Raw genomic sequence first — 16,550 nt, forward strand, 5'->3', positions numbered from 1 at the left:
TACTGACCAATGTGCAGAGAGAGACAACTCCACAAGCAGAGATGGCAGCTCACAGCTGTTGAGCACATACAAACAACAAACAGAACAAATGCACAGTGTACCTTGGTGCCCAAATAGACAATCTGTCCTCCGTGGCTTGAGACCGACTGGTAGCAGGCCTTTTCTCCCACTAAAGCCTGGAAGACAGACACACAGTTAGGCACATGGTTAAGATGTATTTATTTAAAGTGCATCAGCAGATTTGTTGCAGCCAACCTACTCATGGGAGAGTGTAGCTCTAAGAAAATTCCAAACCTGTCAGTGGACACGGATTTTACATATGCAAGTCTGGTTACAGTGTTTGGAAAGCGTGACTGCGTATGTGAAGCAAACTGGCTCGAGCCTTTTATGGCTTCAAAGGTAGATGTGCAAAATCTGTTGAAGTGCCTCACATGATGCCACTTCCGGACATCCGGATTGAATACGGAGTGAAATTCTGCATCTCTGGGACATACGGTTATGTTGAGGAGGGCTAGACTCCACCTTAGCAGGTCAGTAACCCACCTGTTACCTCTTAATTTTCAACTAGCTCTGCATTCCTGCAACGCTAGCAGTCTCTGATGTCAGAGGAACCTACACTACAATCTAAGAACCCAGACAACAGATTAGATATTGCAGTCATAGTAAATAAGACCATCCAAATACTATCCTGAAACTGTGTGCAGGTCTTTATCAAATCAGTGTCCCCTGCCTCTACAGGAGCCTGTGTGATTTGGGCTCCCGAATATGCATATAAAGCTGTCCTCTCCGCTCTGTATGCAACTAACTACTCACTTTTTGAACGCTAGCTGTGTATTTATGATCAATAACAACTTATCTTCCAAATCCAATTCATTATCACAATCACTTTAAAGATTGTTTTAGAACATTCATCTTAACTTTCACCTCGACCTCTGACCCAGTAACTTTGACCTGTGATCCTGCCCCCCCCCCCCATCAGCTAATCTCTCACCAGAGCCTGGGAGACATTCCCTCCAGTGGCCAGCGATTTGAAATGTCGGCTGTTATAGACCAGTTGCACCTGCTCCAAGTCCAGAGTCTCCAAAATCTCCTGACTGGGCCGGTCCACCACATGCAGCTTTTCATGGCTGTCTACCAGGACCAGGGTCCGACTGTTAATCCACTGCAGAGACAGGAGGAGAACCAGTCAAGCACTTTGCACTAAAGCAAACAACATTTGTCTTTATTTACAAAAAAGCCACACTGATAGATAGACTATATATGCACAGCAATGAAGACAATTCTTGGTACCTTGATATAGTCATATATCCTCATGTATCCTTCATATATGTTATTAGAGGGGCCCCTTGCTTAGATCTACAGAATATTCCTTAGTAAGTAAGAGGAGGGTGAATATTTAGATCTACACGATATGACTGTGTAAGGACAAAAGGAGAGGGTCTGATATAACACATCACAGGGCTTGTTGGTGTCACAGTGGTGGGACTTGAATTAGTTACTTACGCTCAGGCTAATGATGTCACAGCTGAGGTGGAATTGTCTTTGTTTAATGACATGGATGGTCCCCGTCTCCTCCTTCTTTACCTGAATCAAAAAAGCGGAGAGGAGAACATTCAAACTCTAAAAACTGTTGCACATATTACTAATCTCAGAATACACTTTTGAAGCAGTTTAGCATGCAGACACCATTCTGTGTTATGCATTTGTAATGCACGTAATGAAATAACATTCCCCTGAGCACAGTCTGGAGGCTAGAACAAGTACTGGAATCAAGGTTACATCAAGCGTTACTTTGATCACCCATGGAAGCAGAAGAAATGCCATAATTTACATCTATATTTTTTCTATTATACTATCTGAACACAATATTCAAGTGCAGAGAGAAGTATAATGTAAAAAAATACGAAATAAATGGAAATTTGGTCTAAACCGTATTTTGCCATTTTGGAGTAAAGAGATAGTTGAGCAGATACCAGGAGGAAGTGCACTGTGTCGCCTTTGGAAAAAGCCAGGATCGGGTTGACAGTCTTCTGTACGGGAACAAACTGCCAGGCCAGCTGAGGAACACTGGATGGATCAGACTGGTGAAAGAGAAGGCATCACATCAGTCATCATCGCTTCAAGTAATGTTCCACATGCTCATAGATGCAGAATTTCCTTGTGCCTGCGACTGCTGTGTCGCCTCAGGTAGCCTGTGTCTCAGACAAAAAGCTGCATTTCATCACACCACAAAAACCATGGCCAACGGTCAACTAGCTTGTACGTTGGGTGAGATAAACCCTTTCATTTACAACCCGTATTAGTCATTGTGTCAATATATCTGGGACAATATACACTCATTAACAACAAGATGAACATGAAAACAGGAATGCAGACCTTGCTGTAGGGAAAAGTCATCCAGACTTTCAGAGAGGGCTTTAGTCCAATGACCAGAATCTGGTTGAAGAAAAGACAAAAACATCACAAACTAACACAGTGGTAGGTAGATAGGCACAGGAAGAAGCATGAAGTATGAACTGAGATGTGTGTGTTTGTATACCTTAGTGAGAGAGGCCATAGCCAGCAGTGAGTAGTGTGTGATGGGATGGTCTCTGAAGTCTGGAGGAGCATGTAAGGGTTCGATAGAGCAGACCTCCCCTTTAGAACCGCTGAAGAGACACCGGGAGTCACAGGACCGCATCCCCATCACCCTCCTGGAAACATACAGAGAGACAAATTTATCTATCTCAAATCTAACAAAAATTAAATGACTAGAGTTTGCCTAAAATGTATACACATTTTCATCAAAAGGGTAAGACTTAAACTACATCAACATTAGGTGACAACATTAACAATGGTTCCAACTTGTGCAGTTTACTGCTTGAACAATAACAGTAAATTAAAACTATGTGCTTCCAAACCAACAGGATATGACATCATAAATACCAACAGACATTAGCTTTCAACAAGCTGTCATAACATCAATAATAAATGACCTAATTTAAACCAAACAATCATCAGAGTGAGAATGAGAACAGACCTCTGATATCACTGCAATCTTTAGCCATGGTCAGTATAAGAAGATATGCTTAACTCAGTGACAGGAAATCTGACAATCCTTCAAGATTCAACATGTTGAATCAACAGCGGTACAGTTTTTTTTTTTTTTTAAACTCTTTATTTATAAGTCATTTTCATCTTTTAGTACAGAACAAAAGATAAATACAAAACATTGAACAATTACCCATATTCAAGGTCCGGGGGTGATCAATAAGTCCACAAGGCAAATATCATATCCAGTACGTGTATACAGTCTCATTCATTTGCTAAGTAGTCTTTCCATTTCTGCCACCGTTTTTCACCTAGATCTTTTTGGAGTCTGATTGAATATGTCATTTGCTCTAGTACATGTAGTTGTTTTACAATATTAACAAAAGATTCTGTAGTGGGAGCATTTTTCTGGAGCCAACATTTTGTGATGGCCTTCTTTCTTGAAGCCAGCAAGACCCTAAGTAGGTACTGATCAGCTTCACTCAACCCATCTGGCATATTCCCAAGATAGAGAGTTGTGAACAATACATTCATATTAAAACATAGAACCTTTGAAATAATTTTTGTCACTTCACTCCAAAAAAACTGAATGGAGGGGCAAGACCAAAAAATATGGGCATGATCAGCAAGAACCTCTCCACATTCTCTCCAGCAGGTAATTTGTGTACCAGTCTGTTTGGACTTCTGTTTGGGAGTTATAAAAAAACGAATTAAACTTTTCCAGCAAAAATCTCTCCAGGTCCAGGAGTTGGTGGAGGATGATTGTGTTTTCCAGGCCTTTGACCACATGTCCTCTGTTATTACAGTATTTAACTCCTTCTCCCACCGTTGTCTTATATAGTCCGTTGAATCCTTCTTCAGAGAGGTGATGCTGTGGTATAACTTGCTTATAAGTCCTTTAATATTCCCAGAGTTGTATGCATCCATAAATATATGAATAAACACTGGTGGCTCTGCTGGGTTACAACCTTTTAGCTTTTTACAAAAATAATCACGGACCTGTAAGTACCTGTAGAAGTCTTGCCCACCTAGTCCATACATTTGACACAAATTGTTAAAGCTGATAAGTTCCCATTTTTTAACAATTTTGCATACAGCAGTAACACCATAATAGGTCCATTGTTTATATCTATGATCTAATAATGCTGGTGTGAATTCAGGGTCATACGCTGGCCATCTAAGTAGTTTTATCTGTTTCTGGAGTTCAAATTTTTTAACCACCTCACCCCATACCTTCAATGAACAGTTCACCCATTGGCTCTCTGTATGTAGTATTTTTTCCTCCATCCCCACACAACCAAGCAGTGAATGAATTGGTGTATCTGTTAAAGATAACTCCATGGTTTTCCATTTCGCTTCATAAGAGGGATTACACCAATATACAAGAGGCCTCAGTTGGGCTGCTAAATAATAGTCCCTTAAAGATGGGAGGGCCCTGCCACCCCTCTCCTCCGGAAGCTGAAGGGTGGAAAATTTTACCCTTGGTCTCTGTTTATTCCAAATGAATCGTGAAATATGTTTGTTCCACTCTCTAAATTGTTTCAGAGGAATTTCCACTGGCAATGATAAAAAAAGATATAATAACCTAGGGAGAATATTCATTTTTATTGATCTAATTCTGCTTCCAAAGTCAAGAGGTAACAGGCTCCACCCATCGAGGTCATCATATATTTTTTTGTTAATACTGTTATAGTTAATATTGAATAACTGTGACATGTCTTTAGGCAAATTTACTCCCAGATATTTAATAAAGGGTGTGTTCCAATTAAAACTATACATTACGTTGATTTCTTCAGTAGGTGTGTAATTAAATGTCATAACCTGTGTTTTATGTATATTTAGGGCATATCCTGAATATCCCCCATATGTTTCTAGCATTTTCATTAACAGGGGCAGGCCTGAATTAGGATTTTTTATTGTGATCAACACAACAGTGGTACAGTTTTGACCAAAATATGTGAAGCAATCCCCTCTAGTGAAGGCAGGCTGTTACAAACTTCAGGGGTGGTGGTATAAGACTGAGAAAGTTATGCCATTAAAGAGGAACTAAACCCCAAAACGATGTATATGGATGTTTAGTAATGTTGTTGATTGGTTCAGGTCCATATCTTGAAAACTGCGAATCAGTGACTGCAGTTTAAAACTCAGATTTGTGAGTGTGAAACCAGTGAATACTTTTAAGGAGACACTTTCCAACGTGATCTGTGGCGACAAACCCGGGTTTTTCGAAAGAGAAGTCGCGGCATCTCCAACCGCGTTTTGTGTCGACAAACCTTTGCTAGTGTGTTAGCTAATTGTATGTTGGTGTGTATGTGTGTGTGTGTGTGTATTATGCGTGTGTGGTGGTGGTGAGGGGCTGGAGGGGACAACTGCAGCTGCAGGAGGCAGCATGAAACACTGAAAAGGTGCGTCTTATCACCCCCTGCCAGCCCTGCCCATGGTGAGGCCTTTTAGAATTTCTAGTCATTTACCTGAAAGCCAGCTCGAAAACCGATCCTCCGCTGTCATTGCACACTGCAAGAGTTGGGTCATCTGTGAACTACAGAAACAAACACAGGGAAATAATAATAAGGGACACAAACCAGATAGACAGTATGAAAGATCCAATCCATGTAACAACTAGACCAAAGTCTGAGTGTGTGTAAACTTGTTTTATTGTTTTAAAGATGTTTCTTTGGTCATGGTTGTGTATGCGAAAGACTTTTTCAGCCAGACGGGCATACACATTAATGCTCCACTAAAGACAACATGTGCATGTGCATGTGCATGTGCATGTGCGTGTGTGTATATACCTTCACATGCAGTATAGCTGTCCCTGGAGGGTGGGCATCATTGATAGTTCTTAGAAGCTTCCCATTGGCTAGATCCCACATTGTAATCTAATCATGCAGACAGACAAACAGATGGAGAGAGAAAGACAATGTTCAATACAATTCACTTTAACATATTAGATAATGAATTACAATCGCAGCCATCCAAATCAGATGCCTGAGCCACCTTTTTTAAGGAGAATAACAGGTTGAGCCAGTGTGGTTTGCTTGCAAATTTGCCAAAGTTGACACAGCTGACTGCCCAGTAACACAAACTTAATGTTAGCAAATATATGCTCAGTTTCCCTTTACAGAGCAGTACAGGGAAACTGTGAAAAAACCTGTGGCTACAGATTAAGTGGGAAGAATACAAGCAACCTGAATAGACATTTGAAGTCGTACCACACTGCTATGACTGTTGTTTTCCTTTTTGCCGAATTATAAATAAAGTGTGTCCACAGATCTAACGTCAATTTTTGCCGACCAAAAGTGATCATGTTGTCACTAACTCGCTGTTAGTTTGGGACGGCACCACACCAGGCTGAAGTTAGTTTCATATTTGATATTCATTGGCATCACCTGTGATTCTAACAATCTGAACATGTCAATCAATGACATGGATGTACGGTTTATATTTTTTCAGACAAACTACATGCTCAAGTTATGGGAAAAAAATTATTAATTTTATGAATGTTCAACAGTCCACCACTAACACTTTAGTCCTGCCTCGTCGCCAAAAACAAAACATATATTACGTCATATTATTGTTCCAAAGATCTATTTTTAGCTCATCATCGTCTCATATTCGTCAAGAAAAAAAATGTTTTTGTTTAGCCAAAAGACCTTTTCAACACAGTCTGGCAGCTAAAACACTTTAACATCCCAAAATCAAATCAAATCAAATCAAATCAAAATGATGATACTCTCTGAAAATGTTTGTTTGTTAATTTTTTTGATATTTTTATTAAGTTTATGAACTCTAATCAACACCCAGTCAAAACGCCTGTGATTGTACATGTGTGTGTCTGAGTATATACCTGTCCTTTGGCGAAGCCGCACAGAAGTCGTGAGCAATCATGGTTGATGCTGAGGGCAGAGACAGCTCCGAACTCTGCCCCAGTTGCCTTTGAACCTAGACAGAGCCGCAGAGCCTGGTTGGTATCTGAAGATGAAGATAGAGAGGACATTAAGCTGGTGAAGCCAATTATACACACGCTTTAAACAGGCGTGGTCAGTCAAATAAAAAAAAAAAAAAAAGACAAACTCAAGGTTTTCAAATCCTTAAGGTTACATTGGATAAACAAAATCTAACATCGCAGCAATACCAAAAGACAACACACCGACACCAAATGAAGAGCTGGGGATGCAGTAAAAACTGCTCATTGCAAGTCAAACAACACAGCATGCACCAAAGTAGCTCGGCCAAACCAAAATGGACATGAGCGGTGATGTCTCAGGGGCATTCAGGCTGAACAGAAAATGAACATGAGTGACCCATCTGACAGGGATGTTCATACCTTTTCCTGTTCGGGCATCATTATGTCAGCAATATAAAGAGACATGGGTCAGGCCTGCTGATACCTCAGTCCCAATCACACCCCAATCAAAACCCAAACAACATCTCAGTATGAACTCATTCAATTTTTGAAGACCAGCAGCTCTTTGCATATTTTGACATTGCTATAATTCTGAAAAAAACATTAAACATGCAATAAACATTTTATGTCTAGGGTTGTCTTTTGAAATGACTTATACTTTCTTCCGGGGAACTTCAGCTTCACCTCAACTAGATCCAGACTTCTGTAACTGCAGGTTAACAACATTCACCACGTTGAGCTGCAGTAACAGGAGTGTTAAAAATTATAAGAGAACCATTTATAACCAAAGACACTGTCTGAAAATGATTACAAAACTACTTTTCTTGAATGTCTACAAATGTCCTTGTCAGACTCTACAACACATACTGCTACAGCACTCAGTTAGTGTCTAGCTTAGTTTGAGTCATGATAATGGTTCAGTGCTTGAATAGAAACAGAGAATCTACCAGAGCTCTAAACCAGCAGTTTTTCTCAGTGTGGACACGTAAGATTCTTTACTACGGTGGTAATGTTTAATTGTTGCATGTTATCAGTGTGACCTCCTAAATACATAAATGACAAATGGAGGAATAACGTCAATTTGCCCTTGATGAACCGATTATAAAATGTTTTATTTAACAAATTCTTTAAGCTATAATAAGCACACAAATTGAGTTCAGTTCACTGATGTAATATGAGACCAACGGCCACAAGGATCAACTCACCCTTATCATTTTGACGTAGTGAGAGAACACACAGTAATGTTTGTGTTTCTGCATACAATACTGATAATGATTTTTTTTAACAGTGCTTGTGTGATCACAAAATCACTATATGCAAAGACCTGTACTAAAGAGTCGCTATTTTGGTGACTGTCTTGATTGTTGCCTTCCAGGTAGACGCCATCTTATTGAAACTACAGGTCACATAGCAGAAATCTCATTTTATGGTCAGTGAATTAATTTGTGTTTCTGTTTTTTCTATTGTTACTCCATGACCAGAGTAGACCAGTGAATCTCTACCCTCCTGACACCCGCCCTGTACAAATAAAAGGATACTCTTAAAAGGTTTATAAATGAAAAAAAGGTCCCAACAATAGTGGGCACTGATGTAATAAGCCTGATTCAACCCTGCATGGTGATAATGTGTTGGCAAGGTCCGGGAACAGAGAAGGGAGCTGATACTCAAGTGAAGATAAGGAGGGAGTTGGCTGGTGCCTAAAGGCCCTGATTACCTAAGTCAATAAAACCCAGTGTGTGAGCAGTTCGTGTGCAGAGTGACTTGAGCATCACATCCTGCATCAGACCTGCACCAACGATCGTTTTAAATCTGCAAATCACAAAAAGGTAAGTACTCCTTTATTCACATAATGTGTGTCTCTAAGACGGTGGACAGTAGTGATTATAGCTCATTTTTACTGGCCTGGGCTGATGTTGCTAATATTGAGATTTATTTCCATATGGTTCATTCCTTTCAGTCAATCAGTCAGATGAAAATAATAAAAATAGAAATACAAGGCAGCTGATGTTGATACTACACAACAAAATCAAGAACAGCAAAACAAAACTATCAATTGTTCTAATTACCAAACTTAATATAAAGAAAATGAAGGCCGAACGAGCACAGAAAAATTTAAATTAATGATTACAATAGTAATGCCAGAATATAAACAAAGAAAAACAGTATGAAATTGTGTTGTCCTTTAAGGTCAATTTGTTTATTGAGTCATGAAAATGAAGAGTTTGATTATTGAGTTTGTTTGGGCAACAAAAAAAAAGATCTTTCTCTTCTGATTAAAATTTCTTCCCCAAAACTACAAAGTGCACCTTTAATGAAAACTAAACTTGACATCAAACAGAAAAAGGCTTACATACATTCATATAGGTTGTTTAGGCACATCTGCATTTGTTTGTTAAAAGTGTAAGAACTTTGTGATTCTCCAAAACTATTCGGTGACTTGCTCCATTCTACAGGAGACCTGTACATAACTGCATATTTTAAGAACTTAGTTTTGGCTCAGGGGATAATTAACTGTCAAAAGAAACCAAAACGATTTAAGAGGCGCTGGACTATTTACTTGATATTATCATCCAACTATTATTAACACGATATTATTTCATTTTTTGACTATTACAGTTATTGTCAATGGTAGTTAACTTGGACACACCTACAGCCAGTTAATGTGTACCTGAAGCAATAGACATCTGAACTTTGCAAATAGACGATATTATGACGGGCTTAATTAGTTGGTGATGAAGAAATACACATTTGGACTTGAGACTAATCAAGTCTAATCTCATCAAGTGACTTCTGGAGGCAGCTTTCAACCATCTTGATCTTATCATACGCGTACAATGCATCCTTCCTTCCCCACATGCCCGCCTCCCTTACTGCCGTTTTTTTCTATCTATAATTTCATTAGGTCTGATCACTGCCTTCCCGTACCCTTTGATCACTACTATTTACATACTGCCTAATCACTGCTTTAGTTTACTGCATAGACATTTTCCATTTCATTTGGTCAGCTCACCGACTCAGAGATGACCTTTCTCCAGCATCTGTAAACTCACCAGTGTGCCGGCATACTTTTATAAACTCACACCGCTAAAGCAAACCTCTCAACTGGACTTGAATGAATTTTCTTCAACATTAGCCATTAATAGTTAGACAAGTCAGTGCCAGGGCCCTTGTGTGGTGTATGCTGACTCACTGCCATGGCACACCTTGATAAGTGAGACACTACTTGGTCTTAGCTCCATCTGTGCTTTTCCAGCTATCAGTGTGGGGGTTGGAGGAAACCTGACTGCCACAGGTAGATTTATCCTGGAGAACACAGATTTCTTGTCACCATTAATGTCTTTATATCAGTAAATGTAACTTACATCTTTGTGTTTTGTCTCTGAAATCATGAAGTGATGGTTTTTCTACTGAAAGCCATCAGTCACGCTCTAACTGAACACTTATTAATCAGTAGAGAAGACTGAGTCTGACAAACTGTTGCATTGCTACATGGATGCTGAAATAACTAACATGGTGCTGTCTTGTCTCTAGTTCACAGCCAGCCTCTTCCCCTTGCAGCCACTCGACACCTCATCACAATGCCTCATCGCAGCTGCTACGTTGAGATCAACAACAACTCTGGCTGCTACACTCTCGCCAATCCAAGGTTAGGTGTTGCTTATTTTACTTGACTTGTATTTTGTAACAGCAATTGCAAAAACTGCCCGGAAATATTTTTTAAATAACGTAGGCATGGACATTTCAAGAGTTTAGATTTACTTTTTAGGCTGCAAGGTTTATTTTTGTGCTGATGCATACATCAGTTCTGATGTTAAAGTATAATTTAACATCCACATTTACCAAAGGAAACTTAGGCAACGACTGTTTTGACACCTTTTGGGTGCATTCGCGTGCCTGTAAGAAGACAAAAAACCCACTCGTACATGTAAAATCAATGGTGTTATTTTGAAAACATAATTTCTCCAAGAACCCATCTGATATGTTCTGTCTTTGTTTTCAGGGTGTTCATTGAGAGTGGCTGCTGTGAAGTGCCTCTGCCGCCCATGGTGGGTCCCTGCTCCAATGGCAGCGCAATGTTCAACAAGCACACTGGCGCTGCGACCGGCTCCGTCGGCGTTTTAACCTACGACCTCTTCAACCCCGACCTGAACGACTACAGCCACATCATGGCTGTCATGTTCTCCGTGCCCTACGACCGAAACCTTTACTCCAACTGGTTTGCTGTGGGGATCTTTGACAGAGGAAACGACTGCGACTACAATCTGTATGATGTTATGTATAATGGAGATGAAAATAATTTTGTAAGAGCAAAGGCTGATGGCTCCTCCATTTCTTATGAGGGAGACTATGTTATTGCCAGTGCCTCTATGTCAGACTCAGGTGAAGCAGTCCTGAGGGTGGATGTCAATGATACTGGCATGTATTAACATCCTACTGTTGTAATGTAAGTCATGTGAGATGATCACAGTCATTTTAATAAAATGTTTAAATGTGTGTGAACCACAGTCAATTGACAAAGTTGGTCTCCAACAGAAGTGGTGTTCATTAATCCATATACTTTAAATATGAGTGCATATGGTGATTTCGCCTGGATGGGTGTGGTTTTGCAGGATGTAGTAGTGCACGCCTCAGGGAGCTCCATGTCCATCTCAGCTCGTGCTCTGAGTGCACGTTATTATATATATAAATATTTGTGTCTTTCTACTGAAAAGACAGCCCACTTTTATGCAAGGGCCATCTTTACAGCGGGTAAGTACTTCTTTAAGTAAAAGTACCACAAAAGTAAAAGTAGGCCTACTCATTCAAAGGTGCACTATGTAGTTTTTGGGAAGAAATCTTAATCAAAAAAGAAACATCTTCATTGACTGATTTTATATGCCTAAACAAACTAAATAAACACACTGTCTTCATTTTTATGACTGAATAAACTAAATGAACAAATGGTCCATTTCAGAATAATATACATTATATTCTTGAATTATAACTATTGATGCATTAATATGTTCATAACGTTAGGGCTGCAGCAGGTAAAGGATGAACTCATTTTAATAACCTAGCTACAACTTTAGATTATTGATATAAAATATAAATAAACTCAGTAAAGTAACCAGTAGGCCTAATGCTAACTAATCTAACAAAAGCTTTAAAATAAATGTAGTGGAATGAAAGTGTAATATTTGCCTCTGAGATGTAATCGAGTAGAAGAATGAGGTTTTAGGTTTAAAAGGGTATATATCCTGTGTATGTTTCTTGTGAGGGAAGCGCCATCTCATGGCCACACCCTGCAATTGAATGAATGTGCGTGTTTACAGTGGAATACAACTGTCTTTTTGCACATAAAGGGAGCAGAAATTAGCCATATGGCTATGTTTCAGTGTGTCTGAGAAGGACAGACACCACAGGGTGGCAGAGCATTTGTATAGGCTACAGTCAATAAGAGTTTGTGTCTGGGTGTGTGTGTGTATGATATAGTGAGAGATTTCTTTGGTCATGCACATAAACCTTCATGTTTACATCTCTCTGCCTTTTATGTGTACGTTATTTACATTACAGAGAATCAGACAGTGTTTAATCCATTCTACCTGTTGTTGTGGCTTCTTCTTTTTGTTTCGAGGAGGATGTAAGTTGAGTATGCTGTCATTCAGTGTGGCCCAGGAAACATGCGCGCACACACTGCCAAAACAATGTGGTCACATGTGTCCCAGACCCCCCTCCAAATGAGGTCTGAGCGACTGGATGTCAAATGCGTCTTCAATGAGTGTTGGGGGTGTTCACACCTGTACTTAGAGTTGTCTACTTGTGATCCGATCACTCAGAACGCATACCGATGTCAAATGAGAACAGGGCCATTGTGATCTTCGTATGTTGTATATGCGTTTATCATTGAGGTACCGGAACATCCCAATAAAAATATCTTTAATATAATCTATAACAGCAGCCCATGTCAACTTGTTTTATTACTCATAACTACACTAAATTAACTTTATTTACACTCATTGTTTAAAATTTGAAAATATCCTTAAAACCAGTGTGTGCGTATAAAGAGGATAATCAAGTTTAGACTCACCAAAGACCAGGGCCAGACCATGAGACGTTCCCACAGCAATCACACCCGCCATTGTCTGAATACAACAAAATATATACAGCTTAGAATTGATTAGAGGGAGTCACGGGAAACTGAAGAAAGCCAAAACAGACACCACAAAAACAGTATCAAACTTTAACTTTGCCGCCATCAGGACCCTTATAATCAAAGACCACAAACATAGACCCACCTGAGGGAGAAGAAGTTTCTCTAAAGTTTGAACATTTTTTTCAGCTGCTGTATTTTTATTGGGCTGCATTTTTTTTTTTTTACAAATAATGATCACCTCTCACATATGCATGCACCTTCACCTTTCTACTTGTCTCCCAAATCTTCCTCACGGTTTACACACTTGAGTACAGAGTTGTGGGCAAATGCTTTGACTTCTTTAAAAAATATATTCAACGTTTGAAAATATATTCAACCTTTGTGTGTAGAAGTGTTGAAATGCTTAAAAGACTTTGAGGATTCTGCACCTGCCAGTTTGTGTTTGGAAGGCCTGGGAAGTGGAAATCAATGCTGCGTTGCCTGATAAAATCAGGACTGCACTTTCCCGTATTCACAGCTGTTCGATAAACAGCGATCACAGACTAATTTATATACTTATTTTCCATGTCTATAGTATATAGCCACTATTGAAATTATTAAATTCATAAAAAAGCATCATGAGGGCATACATGGTCAGCCATTAAATGTCAGAGTGTGTTACAAAATTTTCCTTTGACTAAAATCTTTTTTTGTTCAGTTGAATAAAGTAATACTCACTATAGCAGTTGGCAGTCCAGCATCCACTTTGTCCTGAGGGGGAAGATACAGATGTTTTTATTGTGCTTAAATACAATCTTAAATGCATTAGTCTGTTGAAACAAATGGACAATTCTGAAGACTTCTGTCACCTAAATGACCTAAATAAAAACAATTAAGAACACAAAGTTATAATGTGTGTGTGTGTGTGTGTGTGTGTGTGTGTGTGTGTGTGTGTGTGTGTGTGTGTGTGTTTTATGTGACTTACAGCAGCGGAGACGATCTGTGCAGAGATGCCCTTCAGCAGGCTGTGTCGAAGAACAGACCCATGAACTGTCGGATTCAGATCCACTGTCCTCCTCTTTCTTCAAGTCCAAACACAGACACACAAACACAGGTACACATGTACACAGAACACACATACAGAATGACAGAATTCCAATTTTATTACCTTGTACATGCTGTGACAAGAAGGTTTGCATCAACAGTAAGTTATAGTGAGTGTCTGTGTTGTTTGTTTGGCTCCTGGTCACTTCTTCTCGGGACTACAGGGTACGGATGTGCGTTTGTATCTGCTGATGCACGTGCTGCTTTGGTTACTGCAGCAACATGTGTGAGCAATCTTCGGCTTTCTATCAGACTTCTTATAGAGTTTGTGTGTGTGTGTGTGTGTGTGTGTGTGTGTGTGTGTGTGTGTGTGTTCATGCCGTTTGAGGTGTACTGGGTCTCCACTGTCAGAGCTGGCCAGAGACGAGGTGTCACAGGAGTGAGCATCCATGTTGTCAGTGTTTAGCACACAGGTGTCCTCCAACACAAATGGTTCCTCCTCATCCTCCAGCTGCAGACACACAGGACAACAAAACAAACACACATCCGATAAAGGCTCCTCTTCACCTGTAGCGGGTTTGTATGACGTTACCATTAACTCAAAGCAAGCACTTCAGGAATTCCACTGATATGTCTCACTGTTGTATATACTCATCCCAAGCTGACGTTCATCTGCTGCTTTTATAACAGCAGGGTTGCAAAACGACATTGAGTTTGAGTCCCTTTATGCTACATTACAGAAAAACAAAAACAAAACAAACTATTTTGAAGTGTGAAGTGTGAAGGATGAATAGAGGAGTCTCCATGGAGCAGCTTCTCTGATGAACTGATTATTTCCAAAAAGTTCTTGTCATACTGTCGACAGTGTATAAATTAAAACAGTGTAGCGGTCAAAGAGTAGCATGTACTTCACCTCATTGAGGATGCTCTCCAGTGTGGGAGGTGTGTCCACTTGGGGAATGTCAAACTCCTTATCGTCGATCTGAGAACAAAAACAGCGATGGTTAGAAAACTGAATTTGTTTCTCTGTCTGACTGCCAGCATGTCCGTCATGTGTTTTACCCCACGGAAACCACTTCACAACTACTACTTAAGTTACCAGCCATCCAGTCCACACACACTGCTATTTGAAGTAGTTGGTGAGCTTCCCTGAGCAGAACTGTGAAGCTCTGAGGTAAAGATAAGTCTGAGCTTTTATTATTTTATTATATTAGTAAAGTAAAACGTGTTTTTGCAGACCTTTTACATGCACAAAAACGCTACATAACACAATTAATGAAAGGCAAAAACACCAAACAGCATAATATGACCTCTTTAAGGACTCCTAGGTGTTTGATCTAAGAGTCCTTATTGACAACGGGAGGTGACTGCACTTGAACGCACCACGGACGACGAGTGGCACCACAAACCCTACCTTTACTCTTGACTGTCTGAGAATTAGTGGAAGATGATAACACATCATTACAGATATTTGTTGTCTGAGACATTTTAACATTTATTCCTTGAATAATGTTAAAAGTCTCGCTGAATGGTTAACGTCTAATCGATCACGTGATGACGTCCAGCCTTCAGGACAGTGTGATGGACTGCTGTGTCAATAACTGCACCGATACAGTCACACAACACAAGCCTTAAAACACCAACATTAATGGTGTCATCTGACAAGTGTCTATAAATCTTTAATACATGTCACTATTATGACAACACAGACATTGAATACATTTCCCAGCAGCCTCCCTGACAGCGGCTAGCCTCACACTCGCGCTGCTGGGGCCTAATCTGCACAAAAATGTGTTTTTCCTTTGGCCACAAAAGGTGAAGTATCGTGTATGAACATAATTCAGAGCTGCAGCTGCACAGTGCCACTTCTCGTAGTGTGTCAACGTCTGGGAAACAACGCACTGCATCTTCCATGTTATCAGTCGCCATGACATTAGAGTAAGTATATTACGAGTCTCACCGCGTCCACCTCCATCAGGTTGAGCTGTGAGGAAGCAGACACCAAGCTGCGGGCGTCCGGAGAGTCCGTCATGTCTGGGTGTGAACGGACCGAGGGCTCCGGAGGGCTCTCCTACAGCAGCTTCTCCTCAGGATCTCCTCCTGTGTTTCTTCTTTTACGATTCCACAAGCCGGAAGTACATTCATCAAAACTTCCGGTTGAGTTTTTTCAGAATAAAGTTTCTAAACGTACACCAAAGTGCCTGAAAACATACTGTCATTTTCACAAAATACAATACAAATGTAAAATGTGTGTTAAGCTCAATAGAACAGAATGTAATGTAATAGCATAATTAAGAAAAGTCTAGACATATACGACCCCTGTTAGCTGGAAAACACAATGGGTCCACATCATATAGTCTTACGTGGTCCAAGTTCAAATTTAATACGCCAGAGGGAAAAACTCATTATTATAGTTCTTTATTTCCTTATTAACACTAACTTTGTGCATACAAAATA

General features: G+C 39.9%; 2 protein-coding genes across 2 annotated transcripts in view; one reads left to right on the forward strand and one right to left on the reverse strand.

Annotated features, from left to right (window-relative positions):
* Nucleotides 1-16,181, reverse strand: part of vps8 (VPS8 subunit of CORVET complex) — a 30,177-nt gene extending 13,996 nt beyond the window's left edge. The window contains exons 1-15 of the mRNA XM_073481758.1: nucleotides 16,054-16,181; nucleotides 15,007-15,075; nucleotides 14,474-14,604; nucleotides 14,035-14,131; nucleotides 13,788-13,820; nucleotides 13,005-13,059; nucleotides 6,878-7,002; nucleotides 5,823-5,909; nucleotides 5,502-5,569; nucleotides 2,540-2,693; nucleotides 2,377-2,436; nucleotides 1,974-2,081; nucleotides 1,504-1,584; nucleotides 992-1,162; nucleotides 102-176 (exon numbers count right to left, since the gene is read on the reverse strand). Of these exons, the coding sequence (XP_073337859.1) occupies nucleotides 102-176; nucleotides 992-1,162; nucleotides 1,504-1,584; nucleotides 1,974-2,081; nucleotides 2,377-2,436; nucleotides 2,540-2,693; nucleotides 5,502-5,569; nucleotides 5,823-5,909; nucleotides 6,878-7,002; nucleotides 13,005-13,059; nucleotides 13,788-13,820; nucleotides 14,035-14,131; nucleotides 14,474-14,604; nucleotides 15,007-15,075; nucleotides 16,054-16,125 (1,386 nt within the window). The 5' untranslated portion in view covers nucleotides 16,126-16,181. The remainder of the gene's footprint in view (nucleotides 1-101; nucleotides 177-991; nucleotides 1,163-1,503; nucleotides 1,585-1,973; nucleotides 2,082-2,376; nucleotides 2,437-2,539; nucleotides 2,694-5,501; nucleotides 5,570-5,822; nucleotides 5,910-6,877; nucleotides 7,003-13,004; nucleotides 13,060-13,787; nucleotides 13,821-14,034; nucleotides 14,132-14,473; nucleotides 14,605-15,006; nucleotides 15,076-16,053) is intronic.
* LOC141009023 (DELTA-sagatoxin-Srs1a-like) lies at nucleotides 10,510-11,364 on the forward strand. The gene is made up of 2 exons (XM_073481425.1): nucleotides 10,510-10,583; nucleotides 10,938-11,364. Exons 1-2 carry the CDS (start codon nucleotides 10,516-10,518, stop codon nucleotides 11,362-11,364), a joined length of 495 nt encoding a protein of 164 aa, XP_073337526.1. The 5' UTR covers nucleotides 10,510-10,515.
* Nucleotides 16,182-16,550: the final 369 nt, after the last annotated feature.

The sequence above is a fragment of the Pagrus major genome, chromosome 15, assembly GCF_040436345.1.
Source record: "Pagrus major chromosome 15, Pma_NU_1.0".
Classification (NCBI taxonomy): domain Eukaryota; kingdom Metazoa; phylum Chordata; class Actinopteri; order Spariformes; family Sparidae; genus Pagrus; species Pagrus major.

Coding starts and splice junctions, on each gene's coding strand:
- LOC141009023 (XM_073481425.1), top strand. CDS start 10,516: ATGCCTCATCGCAGCTGCTACGTTGAGATCAACAACAACTCTGGCTGC. Junction 10,584..10,937: donor TACACTCTCGCCAATCCAAG/GTTAGGTGTTGC, acceptor CTTTGTTTTCAG/GGTGTTCATTGAGAGTGGCT.